The following is a 25599-nucleotide window of genomic DNA, read 5'->3' on the forward strand; positions in this document are numbered from 1 at the left end:
TCTCTCTGTTTTAGAATAATTGGCAGTGTCTGCATTGGGCACAGGAGGTGTGCAAACGCCATTATATCATGAGAAGACCATCTGTGCTACCATAAGTGTAAAGTTTTGCTCTTTTTTTAAACCAGATCTCTAATGTTCATTTATAATGGTAAGCAGTTATCACTATCTGCCCTGCACGGCACTATATAATGCAATCCACTCACCATGTTTTACAGCTCAGTCATAAAAGGCAGGCCATGATATGGAGCCCAGGGTGTGCCACAGAGCTCTCTCTGCTCAAAGCAGAAATTTGTGATTGGAGGAAAATCAGGTCACATTACTTTCCAGGGTCACTTTACAGGGCCCACCTAATGCTTTCTTTATCTATTGTGCTTTTGGTCATAAGAATAGCACTTCTGGCTTCGTTGTCCGCAGAGTCAGCAGAGGGCCAAGCACATTTGTATAGCATATTGCTGTGCTTTATAAATGTTCATTTTTGTTTAAATTAGTGATATGATCATGCTGCTGCTTCATAAATGTCCCTCTATGAGTGTATATGGAGTGTATTTATTAGTATATCATGTGTCTGATCATATCTGTGCTTATATTTTTAATTTAATGGTACCCTGGGGTGTGTTTTCATAATTGGTGGCCCCATTTATTTCACCAACATCTGTTGGTTTGAAAAATGCCTATAAGATAAATGTTTCTGATGTCCGGTAAATGAAATAAAACTGTGAATATAAGTCTTGGTGGTGTTGGAAGTTTCTTTTCTATGCTTGGGTGGCTGATCATGGGCCTCTGTTCCTCTGCTCACGTATGTGACTGAGTTAAAGAAAACCTTCCATAACAGAAATATGGTGGTTGCCATTGCTGATTTTTATATGAAATTAGATTGCTTGGCTTGCTATTTTACTGATCGTCCGCTTATAATGGTTTCCGAGTCAGCCACCCAGAACAGGATTGTACAGTAGGTCAGAAGTACTGATTTCTATACTGCATGGTCCTTATAGGCCTGTATAGTGGAGCCTAAAGCTGACCATAGATGGATATAATTTGAATATACTGCATGAAAAGTCCTTACGAAAAGTCTTAGGCCGGTCATACACAGTGCAAATTTCTTTCCTGCAACTACGGGCGGGAGAATCCGTCCTCACTGGGAGAAGACAGTGATTATTGCTTGCGGCTATAGCAGCCCCTAGCGATAATCTTAGGAGAAGGCTGGTTGTACCCAAGTTGATTGATCGATGAACTTGGTACATTCAGCCTGCCCATTAACAGTTCAAATCTTGGCCAGTTGCTGCTGAACTAGGCTAGACTCGAACAGTGTATGGCCAGCGTTAGGAAAATTTGTCTGAAAGATCTCAGAACATTAATTTGTCGTTCAAAAGATTTTGTTGGCTTTTACATTTGATATTGGAATGAATAGGGTTTACTGAATGAATACCATATACGCTGTTAGATATTTGTTTGTTTGATAACATTTTTCCATCATGCTCCTTCAAATTTTCACGTCACTGTGGTTAAGGCTCCATTCACACTTGTGCGACTTGTCAACTCTGGAGATCAAAGTCCCCATGTCTTCCAATGATAAACATTCATATATGCACGACTTAAAGTTGCAGCAACTTCAAAGTAGTTCATGTATTAATTTGGTCCAACTTTCATGCAATTTGAGGGCCATAGGCTTCAATGTTATAACCCTCAGAAGTTGCATGAAAGTCGTGTCTGAATGTTATACTATGCAACTGCAAAAGTTACCCATTATCACGAGTCAAAGCCAAAGTCGTATTCAAGTTGCACCCATCCAAAGTTGCGTCAAAGTTGCACTCCAAAATCGGCACAAATTTGGAGTCATACAAGTGTGAATGGAGGCTAGAACGAGGATCAATTTTAACCCACTAATGATTACAACTTTAGTAGTGCCTTCTTTTTCCTAAGAATTTTGGTTTGCAATTTTACCCATCTATGGCCAGCTTGAGACAGCCAGACAAACAACATTTTTAGAAGGAGATCAGCAATAGACATTTTTTTTATTTTTCTAATGACAAGTGTCCTTAACTTCTGACCTTGGGTTTAAGCTTCCCTTATTGTTGTTTCACAATCCATTCAGTAAAAGATAAGAAATCATCGTATTATCTTAGACCAGATTCTGTACAGCCAACAGTCTGACTACCTTTTGCCTATTCCGGAGACAGTCTGGTGTCAAAGACTCTTCAAAGTTCACTGCTGGACCTACTTAAGCTGCACTTTTCCATTCCATTATTCCATTAGGTAGCTCCATTGTTAAATTTACATAACTCTGCAATGGGACACAGATGGCGAAAAAGAAAAACTGACAGGGGTTATAACCAGTGGTGACCGCTCATTAGGGGAGCATGGGCACCGCCCCCCCCAAACCCCCCCCCATGCCATGCGTCCGGCCCCTAATCTGCATGTAGCACTGGACGCATGGATTTCAATGGATTTTATTTTCTTATTTTTTTACAAGCATATGATTAGCGCCTGAGGCTCTAATTGGCTTCATAAATGGTGGGCTCAGGGCGCAGTGAGCTCATTCTGTTGTGTAACATTAGCGAGTTATTATTCACTAATGTCTTCCTGTTTCTCCTCCCAGCCAATCAAAAAGCGGGTCCTGAGACCCCATTGGCCTGGGAGTCCTAAGACCCCTTTGGCCAGGAGTCCAAAAACCCGATTGGCAGGGAGAAGAAGCGACGGCTGGGACACAGAGGGGGGAAGCCACCACTGCAACCATGACTGGTATGGGGTAAGTGCACAGTTAAAGGGGGGCCTGGCAGGAGCCAGAGGGCGAGCGAGCCAGAGATGGAGGGTGGGGGGTTGTGGGTATGGTGTGCGGTGGTGGATACGAGCCCCGGGGGGAGGAGTGTTAGTGTGGGGTGGTGTGCTGGAGCGACGGTGGAGATGTCTGTGGTCAGGTCTGTCACCAGCCATCACTGGTTATAACCCTCCCTTGTTCTATCCAAAATGGAAAAAAAAAGTTTTGCCTATAGTACTACTTTAAGAAGCAGAACCTTCAACAGAGAAGCAGTTGTTTGTGCTATTTCAAAACAGCTTTCACATCTTCTCCCCTACTTGAACAATTAACATAAAATCCAGGCAAACACAAATACAATACAATGAAATAAATATAGTATATTAAAGCTGCTTACCTGGCAGAGGATTTGTGTTTCTCTCCATACACTCCTAATATTTACACAGCTCTGCTACACAGCACAGCCCTGCCTGGCATGGCATGGACTCCACTAGACCTCTGAAGAAACGCTGTGATACTTGGCACCAAGCCGTCAGTAGCAAATCACTGCCTTCACTGGCTTGCCTTCTTTCCATAGTACATCCTGGTGCCATCCCTTGCCCAGGTAAGCAACGCACACATACCCCGCCATCCATATGATGTAAAAAAAATGTGATTCATCAGACTGGGCATCCTTATTCCATTGCTCCGTGGTCCTGTTCTTATGTCTCACATGCCCATTGTAAGCTGTGGATACGGGATAGCATGGGTACCCCGACCGGTTTGCGGCTATGCGCAACCTTATACACAACAAACTGTGATGCACTGTGTGTTCTGACAACTGAAGTGATTTGTATGGCATTTATGTGTGTACTGCTAGGCTCTGAGGAGGAAGGACAAACCTTTGAAACGCGTCAGCCAGCAGGGGCCCCTATGTGGTCCTTCTAAAGGTCTGGAGACTGTATATTCCAGGACTTAGAAGCCACGGAAGATTGTCTGTTTCTAGCATATTTACATCTCATGTTTGTGAGTAGTTTTACATATATATTTTTTATCTACAATAAATTTACATGGGATTATGCACTAGGCTGGTACGCCCTTTTTCCTTACCATTTTTTAGCTCTTCCATTGGATCGGACTACACAGGCCAGCCATCGCCGCCCTTGTGCATCAGTGAGTCTTGGCCACCTATGACCCTGTTGCAGGGTTGCCAACTGTGATTTTTTTTTTACAACTGCCAGTAAATATCAGGGTTGATAATTTCATGCTGTGTTGACTTTTTATGTATAAATCAAGAAAATTATTTTGTTATAGGTATTGTCAGTGTTTCCATATTATGTTTATACTGTTCAAATATTCACTATGTTCGTTTTCAATAGGAGTTCTGTAATTTCTCAGGTTGTCAGTAAAAAATGCTTTGGGAGGTTGGCAGTTTTCCTTCCTTAGACCACTTTTGGTAGGTCCTGACTACTGCAGACCTGGAACATCCCACAAGAGCTGCAGATTTGGAGTTGTTCTGACCCAGTCATCATTACAATTTGGTCCTTATGCTTGTCCATTTTTTCTGCTTTCAACAAATCAACTTCAGGGACAACATGTTCACTTGCTTCCTAATATATTCCACCCACTTTCAAGAGCCATTATCACAAAATAGTTAATGCTATTCACTTTTGACAGTGGTCATGAAATTTATGGCTGATCAGTGTATGTGCTTATGTACATTTGGTTCTTATGTACATTTGATCTAGGATGCGTTACCCTGGATATTAACCACTTGCCGACCAGTGCACGACAATATATGTCAGCACAATGGTACGGCAGCGCAAATGGACGTTCCTGTACGTCCCCTTTAAGATTGTGGGCGCGCGCATGCTCCGCGTACTCCGTGCCCATGGGACACGATGTCCGCCGTTGCCCCGCGATCATGCCACGGAGCGGAAGAATGCGGAGATGCCTTTGCAAACAAGACATTTCCCTGTTCTGCCTAGTGGCATGACAGGGATCTACTGCTCAGTGGTAGCCCACCCCCCCAACAGTTAGAATAACTCCCTAGGACACACTTAACCCCTTCATCACCCCCTAGTGTTTAACCCCCTTCCCTGCCAGTGTAATTTATACAGTAATCAGTGCATTTTTATAGCACTAATCGTTACATGAATGACAATGGTCCTAAAATAGTGTCAAAAGTGTCCAATGTGTCCTCCATAATGTCGCAGTCACGATAAAAATTGCAGATCGCTGCCATTACTAATATCAAAACAATTAATAATAAAAATGCCATAAAACTATCCCCTATTTTGTAGACACTATAACTTTTGCGCAAACCAATCAATATAGGCTTATTGCAATTTTTTTTCAACCAAAAATATGTAGAAGAATACATATTGGCCTAAACTGAGAAATACATTTGTTATTTTATATATTTTTTGGGGATATTTATTATAGCAAAAAGTGAAAAATATTGCTTTTTTTTTTCAAAATTTACGGCTTTTTTTGTTTATAGCGCAAAAAATAAAAACTGCAGAGGTGATCAAATACCACCAAAAGAAAGCTCTATTTGTGGGAAAAAAAGCACATCAATTTTGTTTGGGTGCAACGTCGCACGACCGCGCAATTGTCAGTTAAAACGATGCAGTGCTGTATCGCAAAAAGTGCTCTGGTCGGGGGTAAATTCTTCCAAGGCTGAAGTCGTTAAAGTATCTATAATTCTATATAGAGAGCACAGCATGCTTATATAAGTAATAATAAAAATAGAAAATACAGCGCTAAGTAGCAAAAGGAAAAAAAAGGAAAAAATAGAGCAGCTGCTGAAAACGTGAGATACACATATGTACAAGTATAAAGTTCAATAAAGCAGCGCTGCTTTATTGAACTTTATGCTTATATAAGGAACAGTTAGAGAGACATAAGGTATAAAACTATTGTTTTCCATTTATGTAATACAAATAAAATAACATTATTATTTTAATGAATTAATACATTTTCTTAAAAAAAAAAACTGATATCCCTTTACATTTAGTGAACTGTAACCAGACATTGTGACAAGACATGATACATATACAGTAACTAAAACATCTTATTACATTGCAAATGACAACTGTAAATGTTTAAGGCATAGTATTGCTTAATAGAGTCAATTATCACTTTGAATGTATTTACATAGCAGTAATATTATTGCATAAAGTATTTTTTTTGGGAAAAAAAAAGACGGTAAAAGTCATTGAAAGCTTTTTGGCCCTGGCCTCAGGTGTTATGGAGAGTCTCTCGCTCTTCCAGTTCATGTGGAGATGCATGAGACAGCTTTTTGTGAAACACGTTGCATACGTCCCATCGAATTGTAAGTATTTTCTTCATAAACAAATACTGGGCCAGATAAGACGTGACGATTATGGTGATCAGGCTGACCAGCATGGTAAACGTCTTAAAGGGAAACAACTGCACGTAGACACCATCTACAAAGATGCATCCTGGGTAATTGAGCAATGGGGGAATTTTAAGGGAGTTTTCTCCTCCCAGGAGTCGGAGAACAAATCCCAAGATGAATCCAGCCGCAGACCCATACGTGTTAGTGCTGGGGAGGAAAAGGGCACAGCAAAGCTGAGGGAACAAAAGGGCGTACACCAGCTCTCCACTCAGGAACCAAAGGTCATACACGGAATTTGAGAGGAACGCCAAGGCTGTACCTGCTGAGCCCAGCAGGATCATGGAAAGACGCATGACGCACAGAACTTCTCGATCAGAGGCCTAGGAGAGTAGAGCAAAGAAAATGAGGGACATGTTCATAAATCAGTTTTTGTCCATCAAGATTCATGTTCATCCGTTAGGGTCTATTAGTGTATGTCAATCAACGTCTATCAGTCTGGGCTTGCAATCCCATTACATATTCATTAGTATCTATTTGTGGGTACTGCTTACTGCATCATATGGATAACTTGGAACAGTAGATTTGGCACTGGTATCTTCAGAAGGCTGATGATCTCAGAATAAGGGAGGTGAGTATGGAAACAAGGGGATGCTGGGGATGCTTACTATGAGGGATGGGGTTATGCCCTGTACACACGGTCGGACTTTCTGACGAAAAATGTGCAGTCAGATCGTGTTGTTGGAAAATCCGATCGTGTGTTGGCTCCATCTGACTTTTTCCGTCTGAATTTTTGATACACAAAGTTTGAGAGCTGGATCTAAAATTGTCCGACAACAAAATCCGATTGTTTAAATTCCGATCGTGTGTAGACAATTCCGACGGACAAAGTGCCACGCATGTTCAGAATAAATTATGAGACAAAAGCTATTGGCTACTGGCCCGTTTATAGTCCTGTTGTACATGTTCTACGTCACCGCGTTCAGAACGATCGGATTTGCCGACAACTTGTGCAACTGTGTGTATGCTAGACAAGTTTGGGCCAAAATCCGTTGGAAAAAATTTGACGGATTTTGTCGTTGGAAAGTCCGACCGTGTGTACAGGGCATTACAGTGTTAGTGTGGGGTTTAGAGTTCGGGTCACAGTGAGGGTTATGGTAAAGTTTGGTGTTAGAGTTGCAGTCATACTGTTTGTGTTAGATTTAAAGGAAAGATTGGTGTGAGGGTTAGGGGCACATTTGAATACAAAAAAAGAGTTATAAAAATGTATAAAAAGGACAGAAATGTGCTTTACAAATGTACACTGCACTTCACTGGCTTTGGAAATTTGAAGGTGGCACAGCCGAATAAAAATTTATAGAATGGGGTTGTATAGAAAAAAAAAAAAATCGGGAGGAAAGACCAATCATGCAATGTCACATGACTGACTCTCCTCCAATAATAGTATTTTTATAACAGCTTACCTATAAAATCATTTTCTTTGAAGTACATCATGGGACACAGAGCCATAGTAGTTACTATGTGGGTTATAGGCCACCTTCAGGTGATGGACACTGGCACTCCCTAAATTAAAAAGTGCACTCCCTATATAACCCCTCCCACTGGTGGGAGTACCTCAGTTTTGTAGCAAAGCAATACACATGTATGCCAAGAAGGGAGGGACCCCTGTGTCCCGTGATGTACTTCAAAGAAAAGGATTTTACAGGTAAGCTGTTATAAAAATCCTCATACATCACGGGACACCGAGCCATAGTAGTTGGGCTGTCCCATAGCAATGCCAACTGAAGGGAAGGAGACACAACAAAGTAAGGCACCAAGAGACTAGAGGGATAATATATCAACCTGCAGTATACTGCACCCAAAGGCGATGTCCTCATGCCTTTTACATCTACTTGATAGAATCTGGTAAATGTATGGAATGAAGACCATGCCTCCATGCAGATTTAGGCCATTAGTAGATTTCGATGCTGCCTGTCCTCTTTTAGGACCATCTGGCAACACAAACAAAAACCTTTGTTTTACGAATCTAAGCGGTCACTTTCAATAGACCCTGACCGCTCTCACCACATCAAGAAAATTTAGTGACCCTTCTTCCACAGAAACTAAGTTCTGGAAAAAAAAATGAAGGCAGAACAATATCCTGGTTTAAATGAAAACCCGATACTATCTTCGGTAAGAATTCAGGATGACGCCGCAATACAGCCTCATCCTTATGAACAACCAATACGGCTCTTTACAAGAAAGAGTTGGAGGCTGGCTTCCTTGCATTTACCAAAGTAGAACTATTGAGGCTAACCGCCCACGATCTTTCAGTATGTGGGTCTCAATAGCCAAACCGCTAAATTTAGCATTTGTAAGGTAGGATGTCAAGACCTCGCAAGAGAAGGTCTGGCCATAGTGGTAGGGTCCAAGGGTTCCCCACCGCCATGTTTACGATCTCAGCAAACCAAGATCTCTTGGGGCACACTGGGGCCACAAGAATCAGCTCCTTCCCTTCTTGCTTGATCCTGCGAAGAAAGCGCAGAAGCAGCAGAACAGGAAGGAACACATAGATCAGTAAAAAACTGATCCCACGGAAAAAATCAAGGCATCTGTTTCGTATGCCATTGGATCCCTTGTCTTTGACACAAAGATCCACATCCGGAACTCCCCATCTTCTGGTCTATCAACAGGAACATGTCAGGGTGAAAGGACCATTCTCCCAGGAACAATTGTTGGCGACTCAAGTAGTCCGCCTGTCAATTCCTATTCCTGGAATGAAAATTGTTAATAGGCAAGGAATGCTGTTTTCTGCCAAGATAGAATATGATTCACCTCTTCCTGGGCTGCACGACTTTTCCTGCCCCCTTGGTGAATGATAAAAGCCACAGCTGTGGCACTGTCGGACTGGATCCTGATAGGACAATTCTGTAGTTTGAGTGTCCAGGCCTCGAGGACCAGGCGTACTGCCCGAATCTCTAGAATATTGATGGACAAGGTCATCACTGATTTGGACCATTTCCTTAGGACAGATGCTTCTTCCAGGACTGCTCCTCAGCCCAGAAGGTGGGCGTCTGTTGTTACCACCTTCCAGGTAACTGGTAGAAAGGATTCCTCTTTTTGGAGATTCTTGGATATCAACTACCAATTGGGGCTCTGACACACATTGGGGGATAAACGCATTAGGAAGCCCAGAGCTTGAGCCTTCTTGTTCCCAGTTGACAGGATACTGTTTTGCAGCAGTCTTAAATGAAACCGCGCATAAGGAACGTTCCCAACAAATTTGTGCAAAGCCGAATAGAAGGATTCTTCTTTGACTTGAGTAACTTAATCAGTTCCCTTATGGAACTGACCCTTCCCTGGGGAAAAAAACATCCTCTTCTGAGCTGTATCAATGATCAGTCCCAAGTACTGCAATCTCCTTGATGGATTTAAGGAGGATTTCTCTAGTCTGAAAGTCCAACCTAGGTATTCAAGGTAGCTAACTGCAGTGACCAGAGTTTGGATTAAGTGGGCTACCAAATTGATTTATGAAGAGAAGATCTAAATAAGCTAGTATTGTTATACCTTGAGCCATTACCCTGGCTAAAAGGAGGAGCCAGTACCTTTGTAAACACTCAAGGTGGAGTAGCTAGACCAAAAGGCAGAGCTACAAACTGAAAATGAAGATTTTCTACCTTGAAGCGTAAATTTCCAGTGAGTGGGGAAAAAAATGGCACATGGAAAAAAGCATCCGATTGACACCAGAAGTTCTCCCCCTTGTAGGATGAAGACTACTGATCTTTAAGATCCAAAATGGGTCTGACATCCCCTTACGGTTTTGGAACCGTAAAAACCCTAATCCTTGCTCTACCAAGGGGACCACCGATATCACTCTAAGAGACGAGAGATGATCCAAAGCTAGAAAGAGAGACTTCTTTTCACTGGATCTCTGGGAACGCTTTGATCTGAGAAAACGAGGAGACGGAAACTCTGACATTGTTCCTGCTAGACCCATGAAAGCTGTAGAAGCCCCCCCCCCCCCCCCCCCACTCGAGCAAGCGCGGGCGCCCTTTCATAAGGCTTTAGTATTTTGTTTTGTGGGTTACCTCCACCACCTCCTCTTTTGACCCTGGAACTGACCCTGAGGTTTACCTCTTCAATCCTGACGGTGGAGACTGTTGTGGCTGCCTGGAGGCAGATGGCCCTAGCACTGGAGAAGAAGCACATTTAAAAGAAAAATACTTAAACTTCTTAACCGGAAAAAAGGGAACTTTTCCCATTAGAAGTTCTTTGGATATACTTATCCAGATTGACTCCAAATCACCGTTGACCATAAAAAGAGAAACTGGCCAAGAACTTTTTGTATGGTGCTTCGGGTGACCATCTTTCAACCATAGGATTCTATGCACATGTACCAGCCCTAGCATTAGCCGCGAGGCCTGGAGAATAGAATCTTTCATAGCGTCAACTGTAAAACAGAACACTTCTGATATGCCGGCCAAACCCTTGGCCCAAGGATCAGGAATAACTTTGAGTACCTCTATAAATTGGTCCTAGAAGCCTACGGCACATGGAATTCCCAGGCGGTCTCCCATGCAGGTACTAACCAGGCCTGATCCTTTCATTAGCCTCCAAGATCAGATGAGATTGGGCACTTTCAGGGTGATGTGGCCATAGGCTTCTGAACGCCAGCGTAGGTTTGAATGACTGAACCTAAGAGCAAAATATATATATATATTTTTTTAAAGAAACACCAACTTCTCTGTTGGCCCCTTTAGCAAATGAGCATTGTCTACTGGACAAGTCAGGCTTTTGTTTACAGAGGATATAGTGTTAATTGTTGGAACTCCCCATAGAACCTGTCCTCCATAGAATAAAGTATTGAGAACTTTTTCAGAGGAAAAAAACTGTTTATCTGGGAGCTCTCAATCAGAATACATAAGCTTTATTAGCCAAAGAAAGCTTTTTCCCCACGTGTGCGGTAGACTACAGGTCCTCTGGGACCTACAGGAAGAAGCAGCATGGCACGGGGCGTGCTGATCGCGCCAGTTCTCTCTTTTTTTTTTCTTCTTTTTCAAAGAAAACTTAGAGCGCTTCTTCCCCCATGAAGAGGGGGAGACTGTCATGACCACATTTTACTGATCTTAAAGGAGACATTCATAAGAAAATTCAAAAAAATTCTTAGAAAACTCCACTTACCTTTCCTGCCGCAGGGTTTTCTGTGGTAAACCAACAGACCCAATCTTCACCCTTCACAGTGGGTTCCGTTAAACCTTCAGGAGCTAGGGATCCATGAGGAAACCCACAATCCTGGACCTGCAATAGCACACCGGCAGTAAACTTTATGGCCTTAATACCAAAAAGTACTGGATTCCGGGGTCCAGCTCTTAAAAGAGAAGCATTCACAGGCAAAAACCTTGTTTCTTCAGACATTAGACCCGGGTACCATTCAGTTCGGCCAGAAAGACACCTTGAATGGATCCGTCTGCATAGCTAGCCCCAGCAAGGATTGCTCCAGAGGAGCTCAGTTCAGCACATCTTTACTCCGTGACCAACACCTAGACATTGGCGGAAAAAAACTGAGGTACTCCCACCAGTGGGAGGGGTTATATAGGGAGCGCACTGCAGGAAGAGTGGTTCTAGCAAATGCTCCCCTTCCATCTGCTGTTCTCCCCCCCCCCGTGTGTCCCTTATCACTGCAGTGCTTCCGGCTTCCCTCCTCTCCCATCGGCAGCTGCTCTGGGGACACAGGGGAATGTTTCAGGATGGAATGCAGAGGAAGGGGCAGATGAATATGTAATTTACTGGCCCCTTCCTTTTCTGAATAAACACAGTGAGCGATCGGCACCAATAACTCCTGTGTCCATTCATCACTGAAGAATATTAAACTGTGTTTACTATGTTCCAGTTTGTCACTAAGCAGGAAGTCTCAGAGTGCTTTCTATTCATTCATCTGGGGTTGCAGGTTGCAGAGAAAGTGACTGAGAAATCTATGTCCTCAGCCACTTTTGGGCAATGGGGGGGGTTTGGGGGTGGGCCCTGTCAGGTAAGCTGTATGGGGCCCGTCATTTATAACAGCAGCCCTGTACACACTACCACGATGTCTAACAGAGAGCACGTAGCAATATCCACCCCATTATAAATTATCCTCTCAGTCATGATACAAATTGCAGACCGTCGCCATTACTAGTAAAAAAAAAATTATAATAAAAATGCCATATAAATATCCCCTATTTTGTAGACGCTATAACTTTTGCGCAAACCAATCAATATACGCTTATAGTGATTTTTTTTACCAAAAATATGTAGAATACATATTGGTCTAAACTGAGGGAAAAAAAAAATTATATATATTTTTGGGGTATATTTATTGTAGCAAAAAGTAAAAAATATAATTTTTTTCAAAATTGCCGCTCTTTTTTTGTTTATAGCGCAAAAAATAAAGACCGCAGAGGTGATCAAATACCACCAAAAGAAAGCTGTCTTTGTGGGGAAAAAAGGACGTAAATTCTTTGGGTGCAGTGTTGCATAACCGCGCAATTGTCAGTTAAATCAACGCAGTCAGGAAGGGGGTAAAATCTTCCGGAGCTGAAGCGGTTAATGTTACAGAAGGCTCAGTGTGAGGGTTAGTGTTAAGATAAAGGATAGTGCAAAGGATAGTTAGGATTAATGGGAGCCTTAGGGTTGATTTACTAAAGGCAAATAGACTGTGCACTTTGCAACGTGCAGTTGCATTCTGAAAGTGCAGTTGCTCCAGAGCGTAGTAAATGAGCTAAAGCGTCACTTTGCAAAGACTACCCAATCACGTGCAAGGAAAAACAGCATTTTTGCTCGCACATGATTGGATGATGGAAGTCAGCAGAACTTCTGCTCATTTACTAAGATCTGGAGCAACTGAACTTGCAGAGGGCAACTACACTTTGCAAAGTGCACAGTCTATTAGTCTTTAGTAAATCAACCCCTAAGTGTTAGGGTTGCAGGGAGGGTTGGTTTATAGGTTGATTTGAGGGACAGTTAGTGTTAGTGTTACGGGGGTTAGTGTTGGGGTAGTTTGCAGGAGAGTTATTGTTAGGGGTTAATATGAGGAAAGGTTACTTTTAGGGTTACAGGGAGGGTTGATGTTAGGGTTAGTTTCAGCAAGCATTTTTTGTTAAGGTTATTTTGAGCAATGGTTAGGGTTAGCATAAGGAATGGTTACTATTGGGCCCCTTTCACACGACAAACCCACTCGGATCCGCCTGTCCGTTTTTTATGAATGTCTAGGCAAATGTACAAGAGACAGGCGGTGGGGGCATAGATAATGTGTGGCAGCATATGTTTAGTGAGGGTATGCCCCCTGCAATAAGGGTTCGAGCATACGAGAGTTCACTTCTGAGTAAAGTGACTTTCACACTTTGACTAGATGTGCAGTCTTCTGTATTTATATGATCATTAAACTCTTAAAGCATCAATGAGTGAGCTAAGCCTTTTCTTTTTAACCTAACTGTCCATCCAGGATTGTTGCCAGATTCAGACCAATATTGTAGAGCCATTTATTTCATAAATGCATACAGGTGTTTCAGGCTTGTTGGCCATCATCAACAGTGCATGGAAACAGTGCCTTCTATGGTGCAGGATTGGTGACAAAAGAGATAAGCATGAAAAGTAATGATTTGCATGGCTCCAACCATTGTCCTAAAAGGAGGAATAATCTTCTTGCTTTTTGGATATGTGATGGAATGAGATGAAAATACCATCTACGTACTGGTTCAGTTGAGAGCTTTTTGGCTCCTTTGGTCCCTCTTCACCATAACCTTCTGAGTTATACTTTCTTAGCAGGGAATATATAAAACCCATATACCATTTTCTATGTAAAACATAATTTCTACTGGGTCTCTTAATGTGTTCCACATTTGTAAGGCGATTGTGTTGCTAAAGAATTAAGTCATTTTTTTTAGAAACGTAGTTTTCAGCTCACCGTTTTCCTTAGCATCTTCTTGTAGATGTTGTAGGCAAACATGGAGCTGGCAGACAGGAGAGAAGAGTCTGCAGAGGACATCACAGCTGCTGCAATGGCTCCCAACCCTGCCACTGACACATACGCTGGGCAAAGGTACTGCAATACCAAAGGAAGAATCATGTTCGACTCATTCCTCTTATAGGGTGAGGGTAAGCCATAGCTAGTCTGGTTCCAGTCTAGAAAAAAAAAGTCAACCAGCGGTTAGCAAAACGTGTTATACTATTGGGGAACTGACAAATAAAGTTAGACAAATATTCACTGACATAACTCTTTTGGGCTGTCGAAAATTGAATCATAGTGAAACTACACATTTACTCAGAAAAAAATATATCCTCTCCAGGTTAACTATATATTTTAGCAGTTTTGTTCAGTCAGTTGTATGTCAATCCCTGAACTATTTTTGTGAAATATAAATTGTTGACAATATAACATGGACCACCTTTCTAAATAGATTCTATTAAAGAGTAACTGAACTCTGGGAGCTCTGCTCAATAAGTTAGGCAGAAGGCAAAGGACCAGTGGTCTCCTTGCAACTGTTTTTTGCCCATTAATGACTTATTATGACTTGTTCTGCATTGTATAGGCAGGGCTTTCCTTCCTCATGTCACAACCTCCAGCAAGGAGAGCAGTGACTTCAAATCTCTCTCCAAATCTTCTGAGACTAGCACTGCATATATAATGTATACTATATACAGTATAGCTATGAAGCTGTAGGCACAGGAGTGCCTGGGTACATTCACATGCCAGGGAATGCAATGCTATTTCTCTGGAGGAATTCAGGTCAAAGGGTATGCTTTTTAAAGTCAAAGGAGTGGAAACTGCATTTATTTTTTGACATATTCCTCTGCTACATTTATACATGTATCCCAGTGCCCAACTGGCAGTTTGTTTACATTGGTATCATGTGATCACTATGACCAAGTATAGCGATCACATGATACCCGGTATCATGATGTCTTTCTTATGACAAAATGTAAAGGTACTGCAGGCAGTCCAGAAGTGGTTAAAATTTAAGTTTATTTTATTTATCTATTTATTTCAGGTACTTATATAGCTGTCAATTTACATAGCTCTTTACATATATATTGTACATTCACATCAGTCCTTGCCCTCAAGGAGCTTACAGTCCAAGGTCCCTAGCTAACATTCATACATACACATACTAGGGCCAATTTAGACAGGAGACATTTAACCACTTGCTTACTGGGCACTTTACCCCTCTACTGCCCAGGCCAATTTTCAGCTTTCAGCACTGTCACTCTTTGAATGACAATCGTGCGGTCATGCAACACTTTACCCAAATTACATTTTTATATTTTTTTCACACAGAGATTTCTTTTGCTGGTATTTAATCACTGCTGTTTTTTTTTTATTTTTTGCTAAAAAAAAAAAACAAATTTTCATAGTTTGTTATAAAGTTTTGCAAACAGATGATTTTTCTCCTTCACTGATGTGTGCTGATGAGGCTGCACTGATGGGCACTGATAGGCTGCAGTGATAGGCACCAATAGGCTGCACTGATGGGCACTGATAGGTGGCACTGATGGGCAGTGATAGGTGGCACTGATAAGCAGCACTGATTGGCAGTACTGATAGGTGACACTGCTGGGCACTGATAGGCAGAACTTATATGCACTGGTAGGTGGCACTGGTGGGCGCTGGCAGGTGGCACTGGTGGGCACTGCTTAGCAGCAGTGGGTGTCCATGTGTGGGACCGATTTCCCTCTGAGAGAAGCTGGTAATCTGCCTTTTCTTTTCTCCTCGCGCTATCAACGCGAGGGGAGAAGAAAGCCGATTACGATCTTCTGTTTACATCACGTGATCAGCTGTCATTGGCTGACAGTTGATCACGTGGTAAGGGGACAGGATTGACCCCTTATTCCAATCTGTGATCAGCAAAGTCTTATTGGCTCGCTGATCGCAAAGCGTGCCGTGCACACCCCGCAGGGGGGGGGCAAAGCGGCACATTCTCGGGAGGACGTTCATGGACAATTTGGCAATTTAGGCCCACGCTGTAGCTGTCTTTCGGCTATATCATGGACGTGAGGAGCTTAACCTACCAGCATGTCTTCGAAGTGTGGAGGGAAACTGGAGTACCTGGAAAAAAAACACACAGGCACTGGGAGAACATGCAAACTCAATGCAGGTAGTGCCGTGGTTAAGTCCGCCTTCAGATTTTCCTAAAAAAAAAATACCCCCTATGCAATTCCATATCCGGTGAATAGTACATACCAGTGATCCTCCTGTTCTAAATGGTGCACATCCTTCTATTACAGATGCAGCTTAGGGGCCTCTCTCAAAAAAACGACTGGCACCTCATTCCCCTCTGTCCTGCGGCTTCCATAAGGCCCCTTTCACACATGCTGACATTATGTCCATATTTCATCCATCCGTTTGCGGATGAAATACGGACATACATGCATTCCTATGGGATAGTGGGTGTCTGCGGACACCCGATATCGTCCGCCTCCGCAATTGTCCGATTCTGCAGACGGATGAAAATCTTATTTTTCTATCCATCTGCAGAGCGATTCGTGTGAACATGGACAGACGGTCCGTGCTCATCCGATCCCCATAGAGGAGAGCAGAGAGCTGACAGGACTGTCCCTGCACAGTGTGCAGGGACAGCCCTTTTATCCGCCGGCTCAGCGGGGACAACGGAGCGATCCCCGCTGAGCAAGCGGATCATCACAGGGCGGATCATTACTGATCCGTCCCATGTGAAAGGGGCCTTAGTGGAATTTTGGAAAATCTTGCTGAAGGTGAACTAAGCTAAATTAAATACCAAGCTCCCTCAAGTGGTTAATGTTCAAATCTCTATGCTACTTACAATAACTAAACCGTTAACTACAAAATATTACGTTTAAACACACTGCAATATAATCACTAAATATGTGTTCACTAAAAATACACCAGTCTTTAACTTTAGACTCTTGTCTCTGAGGCATATTTGTGACCTGACGCAAAGTCTAATAGTAAAAAAGAGGTTTTGAACATGAATCTAAACAGTTATCAGCAAGGGAATGAATGAAATCTGTGCTGGAGCTGGAGATCATTCCATGATGTATTTCATTTTATGACATTATCATGGTTTGTTCTACTGGCTATTACCTGTAGAGGCTGCGACTGCACCAATGAGAATAGAAGGGACCCCTAGGACTGCAGACAGAACCCCCGATAGGTAAGACACTACCACTGCTTGCTTAGAAGACGAGGCAGCAAGAACTCTCTGAAAATAGATTTGCCATGCAATGCCACCCAGACTCTGAAATGACAAAATGTGAGGGTGAAATATCTGTTATTTCATTTTTATAGATAGTAATGTAAGATGTTTGAATGAAAGGCTAAGTGCTTCCTTTTTTATAAAAAATAACAGTATATCATTTTTTTAAATAAAATTAAAAACATTTTTTTTTTTATTTGAAGCCCACTTGTACAATCCCTTGTCCAAACCAGTGGGTTTGCAATGAGTATATACCACACCACACCACACACAAGCAACAGATCCATATGATGGATGTGTCAGTACTTACTGCCAATTCTCTCTATTCCTAAACCATCTTAGTACATGCATTGTCAGTAAATGTAATTGCTCTCACTTGGGCCCCCCCAAAGAAAAAAAAACAGGGAGCTCAATTAAAAACTAAACATTTGGAAGGATTTGGCTGGTGGGTGCCTGTATTCAGTAATGGCTTATCGGGTCAATTTATAAAAAATGAAACATGCGTATGCCTGAAAGTAAAGCCATCAAGAATAATCACCATACTCTGTCTAAAACATTTTATTACCTTTAATCGTCAGCTCCATCTTGTGGCCCAATGTGTTATTTTACTGAAATACCTCCATCTGGAAAATAATGTACCATGTCCACTAGATGGAGCTAATGATCATGTGATGGGGAATGGTTCGGGCCAAGCATCGGTTCGGCCCCTAACAGCACCCGTTCGGGTGTTCGCTGAATACCTGAATTTAGGGGACGCTCGGCGGGATGTTCTAAGCCCCAACTGGCTGAAGCAATGCAAGGCTTTGCCCAATCAGGGCACAGTGAATAGCTGGTTGTTAAGGAGCGGGCCGGAAAGCCGGCCACGGTTTCCTTAACAACGGATGAGTTATCAGCTGTCATCAAGCTTACCCGCTGACAGTTGAGTGAAAAAAAAAACCCATTGCCGACAATACAAAAATGTGAAAATAAAACAGCATGGGGTCCCACCCAAATCCATACCAGACCCTTATCTGAGCATGCAGCCTGGCAGGCCTGGAAAGTCTCCTGGACCATACCAGGCCACATGCCCTCAACATGGGGGAATGCTTTGGGGCGGTGCAGCAGACATTGTGATTGATATGATGGATCTACATCGGGGGATATTGTTTTTTTACTTTTATAAAGGAATTGTCAAAAAACTGTTTTTCTTTTTCTTTGACACTGTACCCCATACTCATTCACATAGAATGGGGGCTGGGAAATGGGGGCCCCCTTGTTAAAGGGAGTTTCCAGATTTTAATAAGCCCCCTACCAGCAGACCCCCACAACCACGGCCCATGGTTGTGGGGAAGAGGCCCTTGTCCCCTATAAACATGGGACAAGGTGCTTTGGGGTGGGAGGGGGGTTTTCCTTCGCCCGCAAAACACCCCACCATGTTGAGGGCATGTGGCATGGTATGGTTCAGGAAGGGGAGCACTCGCTCGTCCCCCCCTTTCCTGGCCTGCCAGGCTGCATGCTCAGATAAGGGTCTGCTATGGATTTTGGCTTGGGGGTTACCTTTAAAATCCATAGCAGACCAAAGAGACTAAAGGTTTTACATTTTTGTATTGCTGGAATTTTTTTTATTTTTTCAAGAAAGCTTGCAGCTGGAAAAATCTATTTAAATATCTTAGGAAGGAAGGAAGGAAGAAGAAGAAAGCGACGACAGTGACGAACAAGAAGACTGGGCCAACGCTAGTAAAAGAGCTGGAAGAAGATAGCGGAGGAGCCAGCAGAAAAACCAAAGAGCGGGAGAAGTCGGAAGAAGACCCCCGAAGTCGGAAGAAGACCCCTGGACGGCGGCGACAAAGGAGAAAGCCGGGCTCCTCCGCTAGTAAAAGAGTGGTAAAAGAGCAGAAGATAGCGGAGGAGCGTGGCGAGAAGACCCCCGAAGTCGGAAGAAGACCCCCGGAGCTGTCTAATCAATTACTTTAAAAACCGTGTTGTGTTGTTTTTTTATTGACACTTTTTCCCCCAGGTGAATGGGTAGGGGTACAATGTACACCATATTCATTCACATAGGGTGGGGGGGCCGGGATCTGGGGGCCCCCTTATTAAAGGGGGCTCCCGGATTCCGATAAGCGGCCAGGGCAGGGTTGTTGGGAAGAGACCCTTGTCCTCATCAACATGGGGACAAGGTGCTCTGGGGTGGGGGGCCCTTCCCCAAAGCCCCCACCCCCCATGTTGAGGGCACACGGCCTGGTACGGCTTGGGGGGGGGGCGCTTGCTCGTCCCCACCCCTTTTCCTGACCGGCCGGGCTGCGTGCTCTGATAAGGGTCTGGTATGGACTTTGGGGGGACCCCGTGACTTTTTTAAATCCATACCAGGCGATGGGGCTAGCAAGGTGTCAATCTCGACGATAGAGGCGGCGACATTGACTTTCTTCGCTAGTCCCATCTACCTGGAGTCACGTTCAAAATGAACGGATTTTACTCCATGTGTGGGCAAGTCCGTTCATTTGAAAAGTCCAGCGGACTAGCACACAGACGGGCGGATTGTCCAGCGGACAGCCAAGTCCGGCAGACTTAGAAAGAAGTCTTGACTCAAAATTGTCTGCTGGACTTGGCTGTCCGCCAGACAATCCGGCCGTCTGTGTTCTAGTCCACTGGACTTTTAAAATGAACGAACTTGCCCACACACGGAGTAAAGTCCGTTCATTTTGAACGTGACTCCAGGTAGAGGGGACTAGCGAAGAAAGTCAATGTCGCCACCTCCATTGGCGAGATTGACACCTTGCTAGCCCCATCGCCTGATATGGATTTAAAGGGGAAAAATGGCGTGGGGGTCCCCCCCAAAGTCCATACCAGACCCTTATCCGAGCACGCAGCCCAGCCGGTCAGGAAAGGGGGTGGGGACGAGCGAGCGCCCCCCTCCTGAGCCGTACCAGGCCGCGTGCCCTCAACTTGGGGGGTGGGTGCTTTGGGGAAGGGGGCCCCCCACCCCAAAGCACCTTGTCCCCATGTTGATGAGGACAAGGGTCTCTTCCCGACAACCCTTGCCACTTGTTGTCGGGGTCTGCGGGTGGGGGCTTATCGGAATCCGGGAGCCCCCTTTAATAAGGGGGCCCCCAGATCCCGGCCCCCCACCCTATGTGAATGAGTATGGGGTACATCATACTTTTGGGAAGAAAAAGTCCGCCGGAGCCCACACACAGTCGAATTGTCCACCGGACTCTGGTCCGCCGGATAGTCCGATCGTGTGTACGTGGCATAAGGGGACCCCCCCCCCCCCCCCCCCAAGGCACAATATTTAAAAGACTTTTAAATTTTTATTGTTTCAATTTAAGCATCATTAAAATTGCATTGATACATGTCCCCCAGGGAAATACCTGGGCCCCATACCCTTTTTATAGCCAATAACTTGAAAATATAAGCCTTCAAAATGGGGACTTTTGATTTTCCAAGTTCGGGTCCCATAGACTTTAATAGGGTTCACGTACAAACTTTTTCCATATTCAGGAATTCTGGTTCGAACCAAACGTGGGAGTGTTTGACCCATCACTAGTGAAATATACATATTAGACAGGTTACAGGAATGATTTGTGATGGCTGTTTGAATGTGCGTGCCATTTGCACAGCCAGCTTGCTATAAACAGATATAAGAGTCAACTCTGAATCCCAACTTCTGTTAGGGCGGCTGTAAAGGAGGACCTAAACTGTGCCACAAAAAGGCAAGCAGAGGGCAACAGACTAATCACCAGTATTACCTGTGTTTTCCTTGCAGCTGACCTTTTCAACAATTACTGACTTACCATGCCTTGTTCTGCACCATGTCTCTGTGTGGAAGAGGCCATCTTGAGTGAGGGTTATGTTTCCCCATGTCAGGGCTGCCCTCTGGATGACAGAGTATACACCCAAATGTCCTGTATCCTGGCAGAATCCTGACATATCATGGGTCTAGGCCATGTCCTGGAGCCAAATGATGGAAATTTTGTTTCAGCACCCAGATGCAGGTCTATGCACTCACCGTCTGGCGGAATGTTCTCCTGCCAACAGTAGATGTATAGTTTCTGCACAGAGGAAGTAGCATGGGACATAACATCAGAGTTTCCCTTGAGAATCATCCCCCAACACTGGTCGCTAATGATTAAATCCTCTATCTCATTGATACCATCACCTTTTCTTTTCACCCTTTCCCACTGTCCCCAATATTTTTTTCTTCATCCACCAAGGTTCCCCCCAACCTATTAACACCAATGCTCATTGGAAAGGCAAGGTCACAAACCTAACCATGCTGTCTGGCAGGGTTACCTGGATTAAAGGGGCGAATAAAGAGAATTTTGGCAAATAAAACAGTTCCAATGCATGTATTTCCAAACCATAGCCGTTAGCTTAACTGTGAATTCAGCTTTCAAACTGCTTCATAGCAATACTCTTTGCTGCTGATAATCTGCCAGATCAACAAACTTTACTAGCAGCGGTAGTTTCTATCTAATTTGATATACAGTATCTTATAAAAGTGAGTACACTCCTCACATTTTTATAAATATTTAATTATATTTTTTCATGTGACAACACTGAAGAAATGACACTTTGCTACAATGTAAAGTAGTGAGTGTACAGCTTTTGTGAAAATGCCCAAATTGGGCCCAAATGTCAATATTTTGTGTGGCCACCATTATTTTCCAGCACTGCCTTAAACCTCTTGGGCATGGATTTCACCAGAGCTTCACAGGTTGCCACTGGAGTCCTCTTCCACTCCTCCATGATGACATCACAGAGCTGGTGGATGTTAGAGACCTTGTGCTCCTCCACCTTCCATTTGAGGATGCCCCACAGATGCTCAATAGGGTTTAGGTCTGGAGACATGCTTGGCCAGTTCATCACCTTTACCCTCAGCTTCTTTAGCAAGGCAGTGGTCATCTTGGAGGTGTGTTTGGGGTCATTATCATGTTGGAATACTTCCCTGCGGCCCAGTCTCTGAAGGTAAAGGGTCATGCTCTGCTTCAGTATGTAACAGTACATGTTGGGATTCATGGTTTCCTCAATGAACTGTAGCTCCCCAGTGTCGGCAGCACTCATACAGCCCCAGATCATGACACTCCCACCACCATGCTTGACTGTAGGCAAGACACATTTGTCTTTGTACTCCTCACCTGGTTGCCGCCACACATGCTTGACACCATCTGAACCAAATAAGTTTATCTTGGTCTCACTAGACAGCAGGATATGATTCCAGTAATCAATATCCTTAGTCTGCTTGTCTTCAGCAAACTGTTTGCTTTCTTGTACATCATCTTTAGAAGAGGCTTCCTTCTGGGCCAACAGCAATGCAGACCAATTTGATGCAGTGTGTGGCTTATAGTCTGAACACTAACAGGCTGACCCCCCACCCTTCGACCTCTGCAGCAAAGACAATCTCTGGGTATGACGCTGAGCATGTGCACTCAACTTCTTTGGTTGACCATGGCGAGGAATGTTCTGAGTGGAACCTGCCCTGTCAAACCGTGTATGGCACCGTGCTGCAGCTCAGTTTCAGGGTCTTGGCAATTTTCTTATAGCCTAGGCCATCTTTATGTAGAGCAACATTTATTTTTCTCAGATCCTCAGAGAGTTCGTTGCCATGAGGTGCCATGTTGAACTTCCAGTGACCAGTATGAGAGAGTGAGAGTGATAACACCAAATTTAATACACCTGCTCCCCTTTCACACCTGAGACCTTGTAACACTAGCAAATCACATGACACCGGTGAGGGAAAATGGCTAATTGGGCCCAATTTGGATATTTTCACTTAGGGGTGTACTCACTTTTGTTGCCAGTGGTTTAGACATTAATGGCTGTGTGTTGAGTTATTTGGAGGGGACAGACATTTTACACTGTTATACAAGCTGTACACTCACTACTTTACATTGTAGCAGTATCAATTCTTCAGTGTTGTCCCATGAAAAGATATAATAAAATATTTACCAAAATATGAGGGGTGTATGAATATATTTTTGTGTAGTATTGCTTTATTTATGTTCATTCTGGAATATATAGAATATTTCATGTGAATAATTAGTGTTTGGCTAGTAAGCAAAACTATTTTCACATGATTACCTATCTATTCTGTTCTGTTTCTAAAAAAAAAAAACTTGTTGTTTACAGAGTTCAATAAATCAAACTACAATTTTAGAGTGACTCTTAAGCCCCATACAGACTATCAGATTATCTGCTGAGTTTTTCCTTCAGATTTACCAAAACCATGTAGTAGAAGGGCCTGCCTGATTGCATACACATTGAAACTCCTAAGGTTTGTCCTCATATTATATGGTTTTGGTAAATCTGAAGGAAAAACTCAGCAGATAATCTGATAGTGTGTATGGGGCTTAAGTAGTTTCTGGCAAATAAATATCATAGAAGTAATAGTTGATAACACATATTAGTGGTGTCTACTCTGAGGTATGACTTAAATTGGATGATGTTTAGTTTGGTAAAAGCACTGTATATACCCTGTTTCCCCGAAATAAGATCTACCCTGAAAATAAGACCTACAAGGACTTTAACTAGGGCTTATTTTGGGGGTAGGGCTTATATTGCAGCCATCATTGACAATCACACTAGGTCTTATTTTCGGGGGAAACAGGGTAATAAACAACAGCCTTTATACTGTTTTATCATTTGTTGCATCTTAGTGATGTTGATCTCCTGCAGCCAATTTATGTATACTTCCACTCCAGTACAGTTATTGTACAAGAACAGATTGTTGTCATCTGGTAGCCTTATAAAGTCCAGGCAATGTCCCACCCAGCTGCAGGTCTATGCACTCATTGTCTGGTAGAGTGATCTCCTTTACTGACAACAGTAGATACATAGTCCATCATTAGACCTCCAGGTGAGAATCATCAGGTGTTATTTTAATTAAAGCTGCAGATTTAAAAAGATTAAAAAAACTTTTGGAAGTGCATTCGATTGGAACTTCACCCAATAGTTTAAGTTACGCTCTTCCCCCCTCCCTCCTCTTTCACATTTGGCACATATTTTTTATGGGAGGGGAGCGGGTACCTGGTTTTGACAGGTGCTTGCTCTCCTACTTTTGGTCAGATTGCCATGGTGATCTGAGCAGAAGTTCGCCCCCCCCTACTTCCCACATATCTTTTTGGGACATATCACAGGTCCCAGAAAGCTGCAGGACCAATCAAATGGCATGGCTCACGCATACACAGTGAGCAGCTGGCTGTAAAAGCTGCGGGCAGTCAGAGCCGACTGCCCACACTTATGCCGCGCACACACTATCAAACAATCGGGTGGAAAAGTCCGGCAAACTCAAGTCCGCCGGACAATCCCCCCGTATGTAGCCTCCGGGGTACTTTTTTGACCCAAAAGTACGGCGGACTTAGAAAGTAGTTTTGCACTCCAATCTTCCCGCCGGACTTGCATTTCGGCGGACAATCCGGCCGTGCGTATGCCAGTCCGCCGTACTTTTGAAATGAGCGGACTTTTCCCGCCCGGAGAAAAGTCCGCTCATTTCGAGCAGGTCTTCAGGTAGGCGGGGCCCGCGAAGGAGACGTTGCTGGCCCCGCCACCTGGTATGGACTTAAAGGGGAACCCCAACGCCGAAAAAAATCAGCGTGGGGATTCCCCCAAGTCCACATCAGACCCTTGTTCGAGCGTGCTACCTGGCCGGGCAGGAAAGGGGGGGGCGAGCGAGCGCCCCCCCTCCTGAGCCGTACCAGGCCGCTTGCCCTCAACATGGGGGGTGCCTTTGGATTAGGGGGGCCCCCCCACCCCAAAGCACCTTGTCCCCATGTTGATGAGGACAAGGGCCTCTTCCCGACAACCCTGGCCATTGGTTGTTGGGGTCTGCGGGCGGGGGGCTTATCGGAATCCGGGAGCCCCCTTTAAGTCCATACCAGGTGGCGGGGCCAGCGACGTCTCCTTCGCGGGCCCCGCCTACCTGGAGATGCGCTCGAAATGAGCGGACTTTCCTCCGCGTGTGTGGGCGAGTCCGGTGAAGACACCGCTGGATCCTGGGACAGGTTAGTGTCTCTTTATTAAATGTCAGCAGCTACATTCTTTGTAGCTGCTGACTTTAAATTTTTCAAAATATGATTGAAGCACCTCTTTAAAAAGTTACACTTTTCAGATTTTTGTGACTGGTATTGAGAGGACCTTATTGACTATATTATACTGTATATAACTATCTTTAATGCCAGTTCACACATTCACATGAGCTGGTGTGGATTCACCCCCCAGTGTCTCGCACCCTACTCCATCCCCTGCCCTTCATTCCCAGTGACCCAGACTACTTGTACTATATTCCCCTCTTCTCTATCTCCTTTCCTATACCCTCTGCTAGGTTACATCTCCTTAGGTGCTGCCCACAG

General features: G+C 43.9%; 1 protein-coding gene and 1 pseudogene across 3 annotated transcripts in view; both read right to left on the reverse strand.

The window, feature by feature from the left end:
* Window positions 1-5682: 5682 nt before the first annotated feature.
* The window catches only part of LOC143986574 (high affinity choline transporter 1-like), a 59976-nt gene continuing 40059 nt past the window's right edge, over window positions 5683-25599 (reverse strand). For all 3 annotated transcript variants that reach the window (XM_077484974.1, XM_077484976.1, XM_077484977.1), the window contains exons 6-8: window positions 17164-17317; window positions 14011-14228; window positions 5683-6475 (exon numbers count right to left, since the gene is read on the reverse strand). In XM_077484974.1, the coding sequence (XP_077341100.1) occupies window positions 5975-6475; window positions 14011-14228; window positions 17164-17317 (873 nt within the window). In that variant the 3' untranslated portion in view covers window positions 5683-5974. The remainder of the gene's footprint in view (window positions 6476-14010; window positions 14229-17163; window positions 17318-25599) is intronic.
* LOC143986628 (5S ribosomal RNA) lies at window positions 10612-10732 on the reverse strand (annotated as a pseudogene).

The sequence above is a fragment of the Lithobates pipiens genome, unplaced genomic scaffold, assembly GCF_037356315.1.
Source record: "Lithobates pipiens isolate NorthernLeopardFrog02 unplaced genomic scaffold, aLitPip1_a1.2 Scaffold_17, whole genome shotgun sequence".
In the NCBI taxonomy this organism is placed as follows: domain Eukaryota; kingdom Metazoa; phylum Chordata; class Amphibia; order Anura; family Ranidae; genus Lithobates; species Lithobates pipiens.